Consider the following 20,434-nt stretch of genomic DNA (forward strand, 5'->3'; position numbering starts at 1 on the left):
AAATGGGAGCACAAATTGTAAACAAATCCATCTTGGAGTTACATTTTACGTTGTTATGATGTCATTGCATGTTGTGGCTTGAGGCCAGACTTAAACAAACTGAACAAGCAAAGGGCAGCTGTGAATTGCATTCAAACCCTCTAGAATGGGAGAGGAAAGGTGAAGACAGAAGTCGCTGTAAGGACATTCCTTCCATATCATGTGTTGTTGTCAGAGCAGCAGAGCATGCAGTGAGGGGCAGCCAAAAAGGAATGTGGGGGATGGGAGGTAAGCGCTTTGATCAGTTGGCATGGCAACGCTGATTTCTTTGTGTCGCTCCAACAAGGAAAGGAGGCAGACAATTTGGAATATCTGTCATGATGACAAATAAGTGCATAGATGATTTTTTTTTTATGTGCGAAAAATATTTTTGGGCAAGGAAGCGGCACTGTGTGTGTAATGTTTTTGTTGTCTAGCCAGATATTGTCCTACTCTCATGTGGCATCGTAGAGAGCCAGAGAGAGATCAGGCTGGCTTTTTGTGGGCCAAACGTTTGCAGCCAAAGGCATTGCAGCCTGCATTCCTCTAAGAGCCAGAAAAGGGAAAAGACAAAAAAGGTCAAGTGTTAGCAAGGGGAGGTGACAATTATAAACAAATAGCCAAAGCCTTTTTTTTTCTTTTCTTTTTTTTTTAGATATGTTGGGTTGTTGTGTTTGTCATTCTACTGTTGTTGTTGTTGTTGTTTTGCTTTGGTAACATTTTGTATCTGCTGTTTTCAGCGAGTGGCACTCAGTCTGGAGGACGATGGCTATCCCTGAAGGAGGGATGCATCCTCTCCCTTCATTGCCACGTCGGCCCCTCCTTCCTCCAAATCCAAACCTCCACAATGAGGCCTGACTCGGCGCAGAGGAGACACTCCTTTTGCCTCTCTTTTAAGGAGCAGGGATGACTTTCTCTTATACTGTAGTGCTCTCACTGTAGTAACAATACTACCACTAGTAGCTGCTACTAATTTTAATTCTAGTGCGTAGTAGTCTGTGCTCTGCCCATTTCTTCTCTCTCACCACCTCCAGGTAGTCCTATAGTGACCCTTTATCATGCTGCTCTTTTAATTGTTTGTGAAATTAACCTCATTGAGCTGTTGTCAGTGCCAGAGCAACGTCTGCCCCTCCATGTACTGTACTGAGGTAGCAAATCTAAATATAGTAAGAAAAAATAGTTTATGAGCATGAGGATGAGTGTGTGTGTGTGTTTGTGTGTGTGTGTGTGTGTGTGTGTGTGTGTGTGTGTGTGTGTGTGTGTGTGTGTGTGTGTGTGTGTGTGTGTGTGTGTGTGTGTGTGTGTGTGTGTGTGTGTGCGCGTGTGTGTGTGTGCGTGTGTGTGTGTGTGTGTGTTTAGTTGAGGGTACTTCATGTGGGGTTGGGGACCATTTGAAAGTGATTTGAGGGTGAAAGAGTAGGAATTTAGATTTTTTTTTTTTTTTAATGTGACTACGAGGATTTGTGCCACCAGAAGTTTGAGCCTCAAGGCAAAAAGCAGCAAGGCAGAAAAGAGCATTCTGAGTAATCCTCTGTGTTGGCATCAGAGAAATGTACACTGGTTACAATGAACTTGGGGTTGTTTGTTTTTCTCAGTATGTTGTAGACTTTTTGTTTGCTTCTCTCTGCTGCTTCTATTGTAGAGGGCAAACAATAGTGTGAGCCCATTTTGGATAAACATTATAATGAGAAATTATGATAACATGGGGTCACTCAGTTTCAAATATGATAGCTAGAATTAATAAGTGAAGAGCATTCTATTAAAATGAATTTTGGGTTAAGATGCTGTATTTTATGAAGCCCAAAAGATGCATCTAGCTCAGTAGCTGTATACAAGTTAACACTTAAAGAGGCCAAGAACACATGGATTGAATTACTGTATTTATTAGTATTAGTGATGCACAGAATTTTCGGCCACCAAAAATATTTGTCCAAAAATGGCAAGAAAATATGCATTTTTGGCATTCGGTCAAAATAAAATTAAAGCCAAAAGAATATGGCCAAAATAGGATGTTGTGCAAGCAAAAAAAAATGCTGCAAGCAAGCATCTGTTTGAGTGTCTGCCTCGCTGCTCTCTGGCGTTTCACCGTGTGAGTAACACCGCACACCGGAGAAGGGCGTCGCTTAGTAAACTATTGTAAAGCATTTCAGTGGGTCAAAAAAAAGAGCGCTGCCTACATGTGAGCCACTCCTGCAGCGTCTTCCTTTTTTTCTTTGATTTGAGCCCTTCGAGCGCTTCCACTTTTTCACTGGCATTCTGGTGACCGTGCTAAATACTTTAGCTAATGCTAGCACTATTGCTATCAAGTGTTTTAAACATGTAAACACTTACCACTATCTCCGGGTGACTACAGACCTACAGGACGCTGCGTGTGACTTTGCAGTGCGTTCCCGAAGCCGATTGGCTGGTGCAAAGACACTTATTTTTATTTTTTTATGTTGATGAATATCGGAATGTGCAGATTTTAACACGTCATTCGCACCACACCGCACACATCCGTGCCCGCCCGTGCGATCTACTGTACATTATACATTGGTATAGCATGCATAATGTAGAAAAAAATTTAACATTAACATTTCAAACTCTGCAATGCATCTTTAAGATCCATTTTCTTTATAACGGCCATTAGAACCACAAGGAAAAAGAAGATTATGATGAGAAAGCCACATAAAGCAGCTTTAGCGGGGAACCCCAGACTTCCCTCTCTTCCTGAGCCACTTCGTCCAGCTCCTCCTGGGCGTTCCCATGCCAGCTGGGCGACATAGTATCCCCAGGGCCTCGTCCCAGTGGGCCGTGCACTTAACACCTCATCAGAGAGGCGTCCAGGTGGCATCCTAACAAGATGTCCAAGCCACCTCATCTGGCTGCTTGCAATGCGGAGGAGCAGCCCCTGATCCCCTTCCGGATGACTGAGCTTCTCACCTTATCTCTAAGGGAGAACCTGGACTCCCTGCCAAGGAAGCCCATTTCAGTCGCTTGTATCTGGGATCTTGCTCTTTTGGTGTCATGACCATAGATGATCTCCGGCTCTATCCTCCTGTCACTCATGAACAAGATCTCAAGACACTTGAACTAGGATCTCATTCCTGATGCAGAGGGGACAGTTTACCCTTTTCTGACTGAGCACCAATAGTCTCAGATTTGGCTGTGGTGGTTGTCATCCTAACCACTTCACACTTGGCCAATGAGAGTTGAAGATTGTGGCTTGATAAAGCCAACAGAACCGCATCACCTGCTAAATCCCAATATGCAATGGTGTGGTCACCAAACAGAATTTTCTCAACACCTTTGCTTCACCTTGAAATTCTGTCTACGAAGGTTCCCCCTGTGTACACAGTCAAACACCTCCATGTCGGGAAAGCACATGTAGACTGGTTGGGCGAACTCCCACGTACCCTCGAGGACCAGTGTGGAGAGCTTGTCCACTGTTCCTCGTTTGCAGGACGAAAACCACACTGCTCCTCCTGAATCTAATGCCGCTTTCCCATTAGTCCCGCACGGCACGCTACCACACCACACTGCACCTCACGGAACGACACTACACGGCCGCCATTGCATTTTCATTACAACCGGCCCGCAGTGGGAAGGGGGCAGGATCATTTGAACTGCCCAAGCCAAGCTTGCACTCCCGCAGTGTGTGCAGCTCTGTCATAACATTTCACGAGTGGCAAGTTGCGCCAACATTGAACCTTATTTACAATTTCATATGGACCATTATGGATGAAATATTGCGATCTTGATTTCACAACACCGGCTCGCAAAGCTCGCTGCCTGCGCTATTTCTGAATTGAGAACTCAGCCTCATTCATTTAAATGTGGCCTGAACTCTCATTCAAGTGAATACGAACACACGACTAGGCGAGCGGTGTACACTCGTGATTTTTTTTAACCACAACTATTACAAATCCATCCACAAGTACCTTGTAAATTGTAAATCTAGTTCAGCATTGTTGTAAAATATTACATTTATATGCCACGGCATTGCTTGCTGCTGACAGGTGACGACACGGCCCCGCTTGGCCCCAGACGACCGCTGCTGCAGAACCACCTCCGAGATGGTTCTAAACAACGGCCCCGAAAAAGTCCCATGGAGACGCAAACGTCTGGGGACAAATAATGCCGCTTCGGTGTGGAACCAGTTTGGTGGAAAGGCGCCATAAGTTTCGACTTCCCGAAGGACCCTCCTCTCTAGCAACCCTGAATTGACCTTACCAGGGAGGCCTCCTTCTTGTGCATCCTTTGAGAGAAATTAAAATATTAGAGAGGTACAAATCAATTCATAGTCAGATATTTACTCCCAGAGTGCGTTTCTTTCAATTAGCTGCTGTAAAAACCGAACTGTTTAGTGTAGTGTGTAGTTGGCAAAGGTGACTTAGCCCTCATGAACATAGAGGAGCAATGATTTGATTTATACTAGAAAAAAGGGAAAAGGATGAACATGTGGCAATAACATCTCTTCCTTTTGCTTGCTGTAGAAATCAAATTTCACACCCGCTGGATCAGTTGAAATACCCAGTGAATATTTCTGTAATTGCCCAGTTGACTTTTTAATGGTCATTCACTTTAAGATGCTCCAGCAAGTAAACATGATAGCAGTTGGTATGCCTAATTAACTCTTCTAATTGGATCTACTGGATATCTATGAGAGTTAACACATTATTACGTTATTTGAGTTTCAGTTGTATGCCATAAAGATGTATTTTGCATGACATACTGTATGCCTCGTCTGGAAACAAAAGTCACTTGTAAAAACGTGCCTCATTGTAGGCTCAGCATGTGTACTCTACATGCAATTTGCACAATCTAAAGATGTCTAACGTAATGTTATCATTGTAAATGGAGACTAATTATTGCAGCTCTTGTATCTGATATCATTGTATTGTGCAAGCGGACAGTATTGTGAAAAATCAACTTTTTGGAGCTTTTAGCCATGTTAAAATGTTAATTCCTCACCAAAAACATCACAAAAGTGGTGTTGTCCTCCATTCGCCCCCCTATGAGAAATTCTAGGTCATTCTGCTCCCCCAAGCACCAGCCCCTCGAGTGGGTGCTCACTTTGTGACGTCATTAGGTGTGGACCCTCCCCCGCAACGCCTCTGCGGACTAATCGCACACCGACTTTCTCTGAGACCTCGACGGAATAGTAACAAAAGTAGTCTTTATCAGTTCTGTCCAAATGAATTCAAAGCAATCAATTATCCTTCACATTTGCAATGCCAAAGTGCTATGACAATTGGCCGTCTTAAAATCCCAGAAAAGGTCCTGGCTGGCACTTGTATAAACTACAAGTAAAACCTTTGCGCTGCTTAACCTAACTGCACAAATGGTGTAGTGGTTAGTGCGCTCGCCCTTTAAGCAGCAGGTACCCGGTTTGCGACCCACTCAGTTTTTTTTCTTTTATTTTTCTTTCCTCTTTCTTCTTCCCTCTCCTTGCCTCCAACGCCACGATTTCTTGTGGCAAGGAGTCATTTTGTTTCAAATGTTTATTGAAGAATTGATGACTTGTGCGGCCATTCAGAGGAGTGCTCTAACGCAGAGCTCCAGCGCCGGAGGCGCGGCAACCACACGGGGAAAGGCGGGGTTTAACTGAACCGTGCGTTTTAATAGTAACCAGCAAAACACCATTTCATAAAAAATTACATTGCCATGGTGTCAAAGGTAAGATTTAATCATCATATGCCAATTGACCCTTAGCACGTGACGTCACAGCCCTCATGGGAACGCCCCCTACGGGACGCTGGACGGCAAAAAAAAAAGAGCCACTTGCCTGTATTGTAACCATTGAATCTCGTACAGCGTAAAGTCCTTTATCTAATCGATTATCTTATATAATGGTCGTATCTTGCTGTGCGGTCGGTTGTACAGACTGACAAAGGAGTAAACCAAATGTTGCTTTTTATCACATACTTACTAACGAAGACAAAATACGTCGATTAATAGCAGCAATTAACAGAAAGGACTGGCACTTGACTGTTTAATAATGGGGGATTTCATCTTTGTGCTTGGAGTTTTTCACTCTGGAGTCATATTCATGAAATTACTGCATAGCTTGCCACTACGATTCATCGTCATTTGTTCCATGCTAGTAAACAGAGTAACATAACATCATCACAGCGTTTCAATATATCTATCATAAATATATCAATGTATCTATATACATCTCGTCCCAGAGACTCGGCCAGCGACAAGCTTTTGAATCAGAAGAGCCGGCATTGACTACATAATGATATAGGTCGTGCGCTGTGAATTCCGGCAAAGTCGGTGATTTTATTAACTTGGTAAAAACAGCAGGCAACAGAAGATAAGTGGCTGCTTTCAAACTAGCGATCTCCAACTTAAGTAAATATCGCGATGAGTCCCGATAAATGTGCAACTTCAACTGACAGGCGGCCTACGGTTGAAGTAGTAGATTCCATGGCTCTATAGGCAATAATAACTTTTTATTTGTAAAATAGCAGTCGCTAAATCACTAAGTTGCTCCGGGTCACGTCCACTTTCTTTCAAAAATCATTTCCTTCCGCCGTCCGTCATAGGGCAGTCAGGTGATCACGTGACGTCGGTGCAAATGGTCAATTGTTAACTGTGGAAGGGCTTAAAATATCGTGATGTAATCCCTTTAAAATGTTAAGACTGGTCAATGTTAGGTACCGTATTTTCCGTACTATAAAACGTACCGGGATATAAGCCGCACCGCCGAAAAGGCTTGCTACCGGACCCGAGACGGATACAAGTTCTGGTGTCACCAGAGGTTAGTTTCGTACGGAATCTTCCGGATTCCGAGTAACCGGAAGCTCTGGCGGTCGTTTGGTTACAATTGTAACTTTTGTGACTTGGTTAACCACTTGTTGCAAGGTTTCAAACAAAATAAGACAGGGACATGTTTGACATGAACTAGGATTCAAACTGAATTATATGGATATAGTTGTGCACTTGACATGTGAATTTGGGTTTGTTTTAGTCACTGCTAGTTATCAGTCTCTGACAACTGATAGGAAGGAATTCTACTCCCATATTCTGTCTTATTATTCGTTAATAACAGTAATTTAATGGCTCTGAAAACTACTTCTGTTGATGTTTTTTTGTTCTTAATCTTGGCTGCCTGTCCAAAATTGATCAGCTGCTTGTCCTGTCACAGTCTTTGCACTGAAGTCTCACTAGTCTAAACAGGGTCTTCCAAATCTCTCCTTAAATAGAGATTACTGCTTACCCAGGTTGCACAGAATGCTTTCTAACGGCTTTAACTTTTTTTGTGTCTCTATGTCTTCACTGCATGCACTCCATATCATTAACAAGTAAAAACATTTACAAGGTTGTAAGATATTTTTTCTATATCTAGTTTCAGTGCTTGTGATACTCCTGTTACATAATGTCATCCAATCTCTCTTGCCATCCCATCTTAATCCTAGCATCAACATCTTTTCTTTGCAAGGGCTATCACTACCATCAAGGTAGATGCACACTAGAAAACATAAAATAAAAAATATAAGCGCTGGATTAAAAACAAGACCTCCCAAACAACAAAAAACACCCATCCAGGGTTGTCACAAACTCCAAGAGTAGCTGCCCATTCCCCTGCATTTTGGACCAGGAAATGTTCTCTACTTTTCCTTTGCTAACTCTTCTTAGTCAACTTCTAACTCTTGTTGTGTTAGTTTTTTTGCTATTATTATTTCAGACTGTCAATGATATCATTGTTCGTGTTTGACCTTTTTTCAGCTAATCTAAAAGTAAATTTAAGAGATGAAGTTGCTGCTCAGAATTATGTACATTTCTAAGGGGTACTGCTATGGAAAATAACTAACAGATTTCCACATTACAGTATTGTGGGGTACTGATTATGCGGTTGTAATTGTTAATATCCTTAACATCTATCTCTCCAGCTATTTTGAAAATAGTATTTCATTGTCTACAGAAAAAAAAATGGGGCCTCCATCCATTCTACAGCCATTCGGTGGACATTTTTTATGCTGTTTGTTGCACAAAAACTTTTCTAGAAGCCTTCTGCACTGTGTAAAAAGATAATGCTCTTAGGAGGGGAGGGGGGAAAGTGAGGCAGTCCAGACATACAGTCCAATGGTTTTGAATTATGACTTGTAAATACTTTTTCATACAACTTTTTGATAGTGTTTGAAATGTATCTGTAAAAAAACAAAAACAAATGTACATAAACCTCTGAGGGGTAAAACAAGTGCAGAACATATGAATTTATTTGTACACAAGAACACTGGATTTATTTACTACTTGATTGTAACTAAAATTAATAATCTGCCAAAGTGTTTTTGACTTTTTCCTGTTGTCTGTTCCATTTGTTTGCTTTTTAACAGGACTGCAGAGTTTATGTTCATACTGTATTTAATTCTGTTAAATAGATTTTGTTGTTGTGTGGGTGTATATCATTTTATCATTATCATTTTTAATTTATTGGTGCCTTGTTTTGTGCTCCTGTATACTTTTACCCTATGTCTTTCTGTGTTCTGTGTCTGTAGGAGGACAGACGGGAATTAACTGGTGGGATAGTGGGGGGTGGGGGGTGGGGGGTTGGGGGTTAAACCTTAGCAACTTCTGTACTTACATTGACTATCTGTTCTGTATGCCAAAATGGTCTCACTCACGTTTCTATGAAATCATGTTCATAAATATCTCTATATATTGATATATTAAATTCGTAAAAATTGTCCCCTGTGTGGTGTTGTTTCTGTGAAGCAATTTTGGAACAAAATCAATACTGGACATTACAACCTCAATGAGCAGGATGAATCTGTTAGATTAGATTACATTTTGCAGTGAATATCATGGATGAAAATAATCATGGCATACTAAACATTTCACAAGAGTGAGTTCCAAAAATGGAAATGTTGGAATCCATTTCTGAGCAATAATGAACATGATACATTGGCCAAGCGGGAGTTTGGATTTCATGTACAGTACAGTAGTTAAATGTCTTTGCGTGGGTACTAATGAGATTCCCTCTGACTTTAACGTCATCCTGTTTACACTTGAATTACCAAGCTAGTGTGCCATATGTTTTTTAAATATAATTTTTTGTTTTATGAGCGCTGCAAATGGTGCTAACACCACCTCATGAAACAAATATCATGGAGGTTGATGCCATGATTATTTTATTATTTGCATTATGTTTTTTAAATAAAATGTGTAAAAATTAAAACATGAACTAGGCATCATGTCAGTTGTGCATTTTACTGCAAAGACTATAAAGTTAGGCAATACAAAAAAAAAATTAAATTGTGACTTTTATTGTGCTAGACTGGGAATCGGACATACCGGACATTTGTCTGGTGTTTTGTCGATTTGAGCTCCCCGTTGAATTGAGGTCCCTAGCGCTACTTAGCATGTGCACGGCCACTACCCCCCCCCCCCACTCCCCCTCAAGGGGTATTGCAGGTCAAATGCCCATCTATGAGCTACCATTTTGACTCTGACGTTGTTGCTGTTGTCGTTCCTGGAAGTGAGTAATATTTTAAAGTGTTTTCTAGTGACTTTTGACCACAAAGCATGTAAGCAATAATGTGTGCATGAAAGATTGAAATAGAATAATGACGAAATAGCGAGATAATAGCGTAAGGAAGTTAACATTGTATGATATAAGCATTAAACACGTTGGTCACCTGGGTTTTAATGGTGTTTTGATTATTGTTCAAGTCGTAGTTAATGGATTTGTAATTTGGATTTGGATTGTTCGACGGTACAGCTTGAATAGATAGTCTCCGCCATCGAGTTATGCTTCTGTCAACAACGGGGAGCTTACTTCGACGGGTGAGCTCAAATCGACAGAACAACGGCTTACTTCTGAACAATTTCCATTTCTGAAATGATTGCTATGCCTGCTTTCCTCTGTTTTCTGTATGCCCAAAGTCAGCTGGGGTAGAGTGCATCTCACACTTGACCCTCACGAGTACCAGTATAGAAATGGATGGATTCGTAAACTCTTACCCACTACATCAGGGTAACCTCACAAGCCAGATTGATAATTGTGATACACTCAAAGGAGTTCTTTACATTATCAATTTGGGACTTCACTCAGCAGATCCGTTCGGGAAAGGAGGGACTTGCTGTACAATACTTCGAGCTGGTTGGACAATGCGGCATCTTTGCACGTTTGTTTTGACCAATCACAGCAACGGATGAAAATGTCGTCTTAGAGGGAAGGGGACAAGAACAATTTTTACCAGATAAAAATACACGAAGGGCCTCTCGCTGTTGAAATTCAACAAGGAGACGGTGAGTAATTAGAATTAAGTGCAGTGTCCATTCGTCTATGTTAGGTTTGTTTTTTCCCCTCCGCCATCGGCGCTTAATGGTTTCGTCCCGCCTTAAACAACGCCTGATTGGTCCGACCTAAAAAAGGTCGGCTGCAAACGTATTAGCAAGAGCGGTACAAGATGTATTCTGAACTCACAAATACCGGGTGAGCGATTCATTTTCCTAACAGGGCAGGTGACATGAAAAACTTTTTTTTTCTGAAAAAAAAAATAGTAACATAGTGGCAATGACGTGCAGTGAGCTCTAGTTTTGGGTAGGCAGGCAGTCGCAAATTGAGATGCACACACCAATTACAAATGTGTGTGTCGGCAGGAGTGTACAACGTATCCTAGGGTGACCATATTTTCATTTCCAAAAAAAGAGGACACCCAGCCTTTTGAAGTCATTTTTTGCTCCGCAATCTTTTTTTTAGTTCGAGCGGGGTTCATACCCTTTGCCTCCGGTGCGGAAACTCAACACTTAACACTCAGCTAAAGTTCTGCCAGCCACAGTAAACGTTGGAGTCCCATTTGCCGCACAATGAAAATCTGACAATTTCAAGTCGCCCGGATTCCCGGAAAGAATGTAATAAAGTGAATATCTCCCTGTAAAACAGCCTAATTCCTCACAAAATCAAGCTTGCAATAGCAATGCCAAACATCATGTAAAGTGAAACAGGCAGTTAATCGAAGCACATCCACAAAGCCAATCTTTCCTTTTGCACCATTATTTGTGAAAAGTAGGAATAATTATTTGTCCCTTACTTTGCTGAAGATCCGGTAGCTAAGGCGTTGGTCTCCCATTCTTCAAAAGATTACGTTTTTCCCTCAAAAGAAAGGCGCGAAAATAGTTTTATATTCTCTTGAGTGGCGTCATTTTACCGCTTTGCTGTGCACTAAGTGTGTTTTGAATTGAACAGCGACGTAAAAAGGCTGCGTAGCGATCTGCCTATTTGCGTAAAGGACTTTTCTACTGGAAAACTGACTACGCATGCGCGAACACACGGAGAGAGCTGGGAAAAGCACAATAGCGGTGTGCCTTCAGGAGGATAATTTTTGCAGCATTTCTTGCCTGCAGGCCAGACGAAGTAATGAGTCATTTTTAATTGCGGTATGAAAATCACCAAATGCTGTCACTTTTAAACCTATAGGTAGTGTAGGCTTTTTGAAATGAAAGAAATAATTGAAATAAATGGAAAAAGCCAAACGGTTTCAACTTCCATTTCAGTCTGGGTAGGCAGTGCCTACCTTGCCTATCCTGACCGCACGTCACTGCATAGTGGTCAGAAAAGACTCTAAATATGGCAACACAGTTGCTTACTTGTTTACACTGAAGACATAAATCTTGTACTGTCATCCAAATAAATGCTTTCAATATAAAATTACCAGATATTTTACATTTTATTTTAACTTCATTAAAACTGTGGAGGACTCCTAACGTTAAATGTCAAAAGAATTAACATATAACAGGTGCTCTTTAAATTTAGCAATCAAAAAATGTTGATAAAAAGCCTTTTAAATTAAGTGATTAATCAAAATTTTAAGATGAGATTAATCTGATTCAAAATGTAATCTTTTGACATGAGTTATTTCATTATTTGGGTAAAATAAGCCAAAAAGTTGGGGTTTTTTTTGTATTGAATAAATAACCCAAAAAGGTGGGTTATTTTTTTTAATGGGTTTAATAAATAACCTAAAAAGTTGGGTCCTTTTTTTTTCAGTAAGCTAAAACGGGTTATTTAAATTTATGGGTGAAATAAATTACCCAAAAAGTTGGGCCAGTTGGGTCAAACATGACCCAACTGTTTTTAGAGTGTAGGCAATGTTACGTCTGCAAACCCCTCTTGAATGGCAGACAAGGGTGGTGGTCGCCCTATTTATACTACTCAGACTCCTCGGTAAGACTATTCAGGATTCCGCAGAATAGTGTCCATCTGGAAGCCAAACCTTAAAGTCGGAAGGATCCGGGTGTTTTTTTTAGTTTTGGTCCTAGCCGCGGTACACTGTACCTGCTATACACTCTCAGCAGTGTCCTGGCGGGCATGCAAGTGTTCGGCTAACTAGTCTTTGTGGTTTTTGAGAGGACTTGTTAAGGTGCTCGTGTGGTATGGGGTACAGGACCTCCTGGTATACAGGGTTTGGTCCACATACAACCAATGTCAGTTTGGTTTGCATTGCTGCCAGAAAGTCAGATTCATTTCTGGTGAAAGTTGGATTGCACCAATTCCGCCCCTATGACACGATTCCAGATAAGCCAAAGTGTATGGATCGATGAATAAAAATGTTGACTATATTTACATAGAGAGGCATTCTTGCTGCCTTTACCTTTATCTCTCTCTTGCTAGCAGTGTCTTCTGAACCATTTTATCCTTTTGTAACACGCCTTGTATTGTCACTTTGCTGCACAGCTTAGGTGAGGCTGTTATTACGCCTCTTGTAGCCTCAAAAGTTTTCTAAATGCAGTTAGCACACAACTGGCTCCCTTGTCTCACCCGCCCTCCCCCAACCCCCTCTGCCTCATGGATGACACTTCAATTATCTCCTGGATAATAAATTGCACAGATTAGCCACAGGAGAAGGCAGAGTGGCAGAGATACGCTGCTGCCTGTCTGTGTGTGTTTACGTGCTTCTCTGTGCATAATGTTGTGTCACCAGCTCTACTGTTGTTTACCTATTTGAAACTGATTGTCTTGCTGTGTATGTTTGTCTGTCCGGTATTGATAATTAACTCTGGCAACAATGTGTGTTGGTCTATTTGTGAGTGTTGGATGTCTGTTTCCTGCTCCTCTTGAGATGTATGTACTCTGGCATGGTGTCATGTGTGTGAATGCTTATATGCACTGAAAGGCGCTTGCGATGGAGTTGACAGGCCAAGTGCTATCAGCAGATAATTGCCAAAAATTCTCCACTCCGACAAGGGTGCCTCATCATGATGCTGGCAGATGGAGAAACATGAAGACGACATCTGCAATTCAGAATATGACCACTTGTGACTTTGTACCACCCATCCATTTTCTAGTTTGTGCTGATCAGGTGTGAGCGGAAGCCTATCCCAGTTGACTATGAGCAAGAGGCAGGATAAATCCCAGAGAACGTAATTAGTAGACACGACCATGAACACTATAATTTTCTGACACCAAAGCCCAACTCGAAAAGGCCTTGAAGGCGTCCCCTTAACATATCAGTTATCAGTACCTTTTGTAATTTGCAATTGCGTCAAATTGCTACTACTAAATTTATTTCCTCTTTAGCAGGAAAGCATCATGAAGTGAAGCACAGGAGTAAACATCTACACCATGTTGTGATGTTGAGTCACCACTCTCTTTTGTATTTCTCTTTTTTAAGTCAGATGAGCTTTCCAACTAGCGGCACTAACATCCACTTCTGTGAGGTTTGTAGTATGCAAATAAATTCCTGCTTAAATAAATGCCATTATGTGTCCTTCTTGCTTTAAAGGACAAATATGTATCAAATAACAATAATAATAATAAGTGTGGAAATTACATTACTCAAAATGCATGAAGTAATATCCAGTAGTTGATGATACTATATCATATACCTTGAAATATAAGTATACTTAAGATTTCTTTGAGATGTGAGCTGACGTCCAGCCAATTTCTTGCTTTGACTTAAGAGCAAAATTTGAGACACAAGTGTTTTACGGTGGCAGTGAGGTCAAGTCACCTCACAGCAAGCAGCAGATAGATCAAAAGGCCCAATATTCAAAAAAGAGGCTTCAAACTGTTTATTGCCATTCACAGTTTAATGTCAATCTAAACATAGAACAAATTGAATTACATGTTGTGTATTTAAAACAACCACATAGCTTAGCTTTTGTTACAGCCCTGGGCCTTTAAGGAGAGGGGTTGTGCCATTTGTCAGAATTTAGTGGGGTAAATTGTGCCATTGATAACTGAAATTAAAAAAAAGGTTTTAATCTCACAAACGATAATATATAAAAGGAAGAGAAATTCAATACAAAACTTACATTTGCAGGTTTCAGAGGCCTTTTCTTTTCTTATTTTCCTTTTCCTGTTCAGCCTTTTTATTTTCTCTTTCTTTGTTAGCCTTCTCCAACTCCATCTTCTCAGGTGTACCAGTCACTATTCTCTTTTCTTTCTTTTTTTTACAATTCAGTTTTTTCTTTCTGTGGATTTTGGCAAAGGAAAAATAACTTCTGAAGACACATAACCCAAGTGAGCAGAACAACAAGATTTGTTTCTTGCTGAGTGCTTAGGAGGGTAAGCTTGATCTTTTTTTTTCTTTCTTTCTTTTTTTATCCCTATATTTCTTTTATGGACATCCTGCTGATTATTATCTCCTTTCCAACCAGATGTATGGTCTTCCCTGTCCATCTGTCCTTTTGTATCTGGTGGCATGATGAATTTTGGTCAAAAATTAAGAATGAAGCATACTTTTAGTGATCAAATGTAAGAATACAGTTTACAACAACAATAAAATCATATAGAGTAAATAATCATAATTTATGGGAAGTTGTGCCATGAACACAACTTAACACAGGTTCTTTGGCACAAATTACCCCACGCCCACCATTTTTTGGGGGGGGGAAATGCATCCCCCATTTGTTTTGAGCCAGCATCATGCATATAGACTCATGATGTAGCTTACTAAAGCACTAAAACGTGTGTGAACTGTTTTCAAAGTTGTCTATAATTGTTCAAACACAGCCATCAAAAAACCTTAATCATAGAAATGTTACTTTAGAGCGTAAAAAAAATAAAATAATAACTTATATGTGCTTACCTCTCAAGCCATGTGTTTCCGGATGAGTGAAATGGATGTCTCTTCAAAAAATGTGTGGTCACATGACCAACTTCTTCTATGATTTTCCAAATAACCCAGGTGGAACAACTTGCCCCTTGGCACAAATTACCCCACTCACTCCGGTGTCCACAAACAGAAACCTGTCAAGGCCAATTCTCACATTGTTGTGTCTAATGGATGAGCGTATTTGTCATCCACCCCTGTATACAAAGGGACCACGCAGACTCCTCTGTGGCAAATTTTTGAAACTACTCATACGCCAGAGCAACATCACAGCCTTTGAGCCACGCCAACCAGAGCCCCATGTGTTAGTGCTGGATATCAGATGCAATACAACACACCAGTTCGTCAAAATTTACTTTCATGACATTTCTATTTATTTCAATAGTGAAAGTTTATTTGAGATAAGAGTGTTTTCAGTGGAAATTCATAACTCAGGACATCACTGTAGTTCCCATTCTGACCATAACTCAATGCACGACGTACAGTATTTTTTTCTATTTGAAGGAATCATCCAGCCGGGATTGCCCATTTTTCACTCTCACCCTCAGTATTTATTTATTTATTTATTTATTTGTTTGTTTGTTTACTTATTTTTATTTGTAATCAAGAAAATTATATGGCAAGCATTTTCAATTTCATCCATCTGTTGTAGAGAAATCAGTAAATTAACTGCAGAAACTAACTAATAAATAATATTACTAATAATAAATAATAACGTGACTAATAACTAAATATAATAATAACAATAATAATAATAATAATAATAATGATAACAATAATGATAAATAAAACACAGTACAGCGTATTCATTGAATACTCAATTGCCAGGTGGTGTGAATATGATCAGTCTGGTAATTGACTAGTCATCACAGGGTCAATATTGCTCTTGCACTAAGACAGCTGAGATAGTCTTCAGCTCCCCGTGACCTTGAAAACGATGTTTAAGTGCTATGTATGATTTTAGTAAATTAAGAATGTAAAGTTGGCTTTAAGCATGTAGTCCCTCAAGAACTCCGGTGGTTAACAAGTCAATGTTAAAGAGAGGAGTCTGACAGTTGGGAGATGGCTGAGCAAATAATATAGCATAAATTAGCATACATGCTATATGTTGCATACATTTCTTTTCTGTCTAGCTTTCTTTCTCTTTTTTTTACTCGTGGATGACAGATTAAACAGTATGAAGTACACTTCCTATTATTTTTGTTATACAGTATATACTTAACTGTATAAATCTTTGCAGCATATTTGGTCCAACTGCATCGTTTAGCTATATACTTATCACGTAGTAACACTGCCACCTTCTGGTTCTTTTTTGTCATTAATAAATTAAAAACAATTGTGATTGATTATATACTAGGCTTCCGGAATCATGGTCCTCGAGGGCCGGTGTCCTGCAGGTTTTAAAAGTTTCTGTCCTCCAACACACCTGATTCTAAAGATTAGGAATGCTATCAGGCTTCTGCAGAGCTTGCTGTTGAGCTGATTATATGAATCAGGTGTGTTTGGAGGACGGAAACATCTCAAACCTGCAGGACTTCGGCCTTGAGGACCAGCCTTGCAGGGGAAGCCTGGACTATACAATTAAAATTAATACATTTAAGTGATTTAACATTGGTTAGCTGGCCTGTGTTGTGCTAACACAAACTAAAAAAATAAATTGGATAAAAGAATAAAATGAAGATAATAGCTATATTATAATACAAATATAAGTCTGCCGTAACGCCCAAAAATACAATAAAATACAATCGACTTACTTTATATATTTGTACTTATTACAGAGCAACACTAGTAGTAAATAAATAAATAAACATTATGGCCATGGCTTGAAAATAATATATTTTGTTGTAAATTAAAAAAGACCAAAAATAGACAGGTTTTTAATGTTTATATGTATTTTTTGTGAAATAGTTTTCTGATTTCCAACATATAGGCTCACTGAGATAATACACAAAGATATAGCTTTTTATGTTAGACTCTGTCATATACTTCAATTTTTCATTGCACAGTATGTTCAATATAGTTTTGTTTTTGTTATTTTAATTATAGATGTAACTTGCCATTGGTAACATGGAAGGGCACATGAAAGAGTCACCAATGGTACGTATTTCAAAGGCAATATATGTATGTATTTATTTTTAAACAGAAGAAAGTTCATGTGTACTTATAAACATATTTAGGGTGTTTTTTACTCACTTTTTGCCTCTCCAATTACATTTTGCCTCTCTCCTTCAGCAGCCATTACAATTACATGCAAACCCTCACAACGCTGGCCATGCTGGGCTACAGTATGGGTACTGACAGAGGACAATAACCCTCTAAAATATTTGTTTTCCAGACATAATGGGTGTGCAAAGTTTCATGAGTAGCCTAGATTTAGACTCTCATAAGTGTTTGTTTTTCCCAGTTACATTTGTTTTTGGTGCTTTTTAAATGATACATTCAACAAAGACACATTTGTTAATACTTGTAATTTGTCACAACTTGTTAGTGAATTTACAAGACTAAATTGAAGGTCCGATGGTACATACTCTGCAACACTTATTGATTTAATTTTTACTAACGTAGAGAAGCTATGTTCTAAGGCTCTTTCTGTTCCAGTGGGTTGTAGTGACCACAATTTAATTTCAGTAACAAGGAAAACAAAGGTACTTAATCGAGGACAGCACTTTATTTGTAGGAGGACCTTTAAAAAAAAAATTAAGAGGATAATTTCATAGCAGAAGTGAAAAGCATAGATTGGTCAGAAGTAACACAATAATAAAATCCATGTAAGGCTGTTGGGATTGATAGATTACATGAATTTTGTAATCTATTGCGTGTTCAAATAAATCATAAATGAGATCGATGAAGAAGTTCCTTGCAAGTTTTTATTTTAAAAGCTTTTAAAAGACACAGAATCAAGCTCACTCGAAAGTTGGTGATTAGCTCCCAGTGTGTCGTGGATTGTGAATCTTTAGCATCTTTATACAAAAAGGTCCTACATTGGGACCTGCCCCCGCCCTCCTTTGAATCCTTAGCAGAGTTGTGACATAAAACAGGTACAGTCCATATCTTAGTTACTTCCTGACTTTGGAGTTTTTGATGTAGACAGGCTCTTGCCCTCTAAACCCTATTAGATTTTACGACAGGATGACCTGATGACCAGAAACGCTGATAGTATTTTAAACATCCTCTTCAGATGAGTCAACAGAAACCTTTAGCCCACTCCTTTGTTACGGAAAGAGAGAGGACAGAGTTCAAACAGAGATCAAAGAAATCATTATCACATCCTCAATACATCTGGTGATTGAGTTAACATAGTAATATCTATTTCTACACATGTATAACTAAATTCAAAACAGTTAAAATATAAATTGAAACCGTTAAATGTCAACAGGATCTTTAACAATTTGATAACTAAGGTGATGGATAAACACGCCCCTATGAGAAAACGGGCTGTGAGAAATCTCAGCTCCATGGTTAGATCATGAACTGAAGCAGAATATGAAGCAAAGGGATACAGACAAAATAGAAGCATTTAAAACAAATGACATGACACGGTGGAATGAATATCGTAGATTACGAAAATTTCTAACCAAATTAAACAAAAATAGAAATCTTTGTATTATCACAAAAAGATTCAAGTAGCTAAGTTAGTATGGAGTGTATTAAATGAATGTATGGGTAGAAATTCAAGGTGAGCTTCTACATTTTTTGGAGGGAGATGGAACTTACCTCATCCAATTATTTGACACAGTTTAAAAAAAAATAAAAAAAAATTCAGAAACTCTGAAATGCCATGGTACTAAAGCAAGATGAAAATATTTCTTATAATAAGAAATGACATTATAAAGACTAAAAACTGTGTTTTTAAATTTTGTGAAATAACAGAAGATTATGTTCAAAAATATATTTCAATCAAGTAAACATAAGCCCTGTGGTGTGGACAATATTGAGAATAAATTGTTGAAATTAGTGGCAGATTTTATTGATTTGCCTGTCTTACACATAAATACCATTAGTTTAAAAAGGAGTAATTTCTCCATCACAGTGGAAAACAGCGAAAACCATTCCTCTGGTTAAAAATTTGTTAAGTTTGTTACCATCTTTAAGTAAAGTTATGCAAAAAGTTGTATATGATCAGATACAGAAATATTTTTTTCTGAAAATGGATTGAATACAATTTATCTACATATATATAAAATGGGTCACAACAACTGCACTTACTCAGATTACCAATTACTGGTTAGAGGAGATAAATAATTAGAAGTTGGTTGGCACAATAGTTTTAGATTTGAGTGCAGCTTTTGATTTTTTGGATCATAAGATTTTATTAAATAAGTTAAATTGTTATGGATTTGAGTTATCGGCGTTAAAGTGATTAAATCATCTCAAGTTATCTCAATAAAAGAGACTATAAGGTTTATTTTAATGGGAGTTATTCTGAACTTGAACAGATGGATTGTGGAGTGCCCCAGGGAAGTTGCTTGGGGCCTCTTTTGTTTTCTGTTTTTACTAATGATTTTCCATTGCCGTTGAAGCATGCCACCATGGCAATATAAGCAGATGATATGTACTCAATAATATTTTAAATTAATTAGTTTCAGTCACACACTGGATAGAAGCTAACAAATTACTTATTTATACTGGAAATACAAAATGTATGTTATTGGTTCCAAATATTGTTTAAAAATGAAACCTATATGTTACACTTAATTCAGGAAAATGGCATAATTAAACAAGTGGAAGAAGCAAAATTATTAGGTGTGGTAGTTAACGCAAATTTATCATGGACCATTCACGTTAACTTAGGTGATCCCGCACGTCTAGCCACTTGCTGCTTTGCAGGTCGCGCACTCGGAATGTGTAATCCATTTTGTGGACGCCATTGATGCGCATGTGGAAAGCGTCGACGCCAGTATCAGATCTCACTTACCTTGCTGACTCTCCGTTCAATAGGTTAAAGCTCACCTTTACCTGCTGAAACACGGTCAAAATTGAGGAGGTGACGGGAACTCACCAAGCCAGCTGCGAGAAGGATTCGTTTAGGTTCTCAACGCCCCGGCTTTAGAGCGTCAGCCCGGTCTTGCTTCAGATAAAACCCTTATTGAGTAACCAATTTGAAACAGGGATAAAATCTGACCACGCTATTTTTACAGCGGCTCCTTCTGTAAATGATCGGTTGCACTTGTTAAGACCTAAATAAGCTTAGCTGGTTTTAGTAAACCCGCTTGGGCTTGTTTTCCTAATTTAAAATAAGACAAAGTAACTTTATCGATTTAGGGAATAGCATTTACCGATGGTAAGGTATAGTTGTTGTTAAAGACCTGAGTGTTTGTTAGAACTATGACTAAGATAGAGCTTGAATTTAGGAAGAGGTTAAAAGGAAT

At 39.0% G+C, this 20,434-nt stretch overlaps 1 protein-coding gene across 6 annotated transcripts in view; it reads left to right on the plus strand.

Annotated features, from left to right (window-relative positions):
- Positions 1-8,693, plus strand: part of lrp8 (low density lipoprotein receptor-related protein 8, apolipoprotein e receptor) — a 189,316-nt gene extending 180,623 nt beyond the window's left edge. For all 6 annotated transcript variants that reach the window (XM_077583300.1, XM_077583305.1, XM_077583301.1 and 3 more), the window contains exon 19: positions 759-8,693. In XM_077583300.1, the coding sequence (XP_077439426.1) occupies positions 759-876 (118 nt within the window). In that variant the 3' untranslated portion in view covers positions 877-8,693. The remainder of the gene's footprint in view (positions 1-758) is intronic.
- The last annotated feature ends 11,741 nt before the right edge of the window (positions 8,694-20,434 follow it).

Source organism: Vanacampus margaritifer, chromosome 13 (assembly GCF_051991255.1).
Source record: "Vanacampus margaritifer isolate UIUO_Vmar chromosome 13, RoL_Vmar_1.0, whole genome shotgun sequence".
Lineage (NCBI taxonomy): Eukaryota > Metazoa > Chordata > Actinopteri > Syngnathiformes > Syngnathidae > Vanacampus > Vanacampus margaritifer.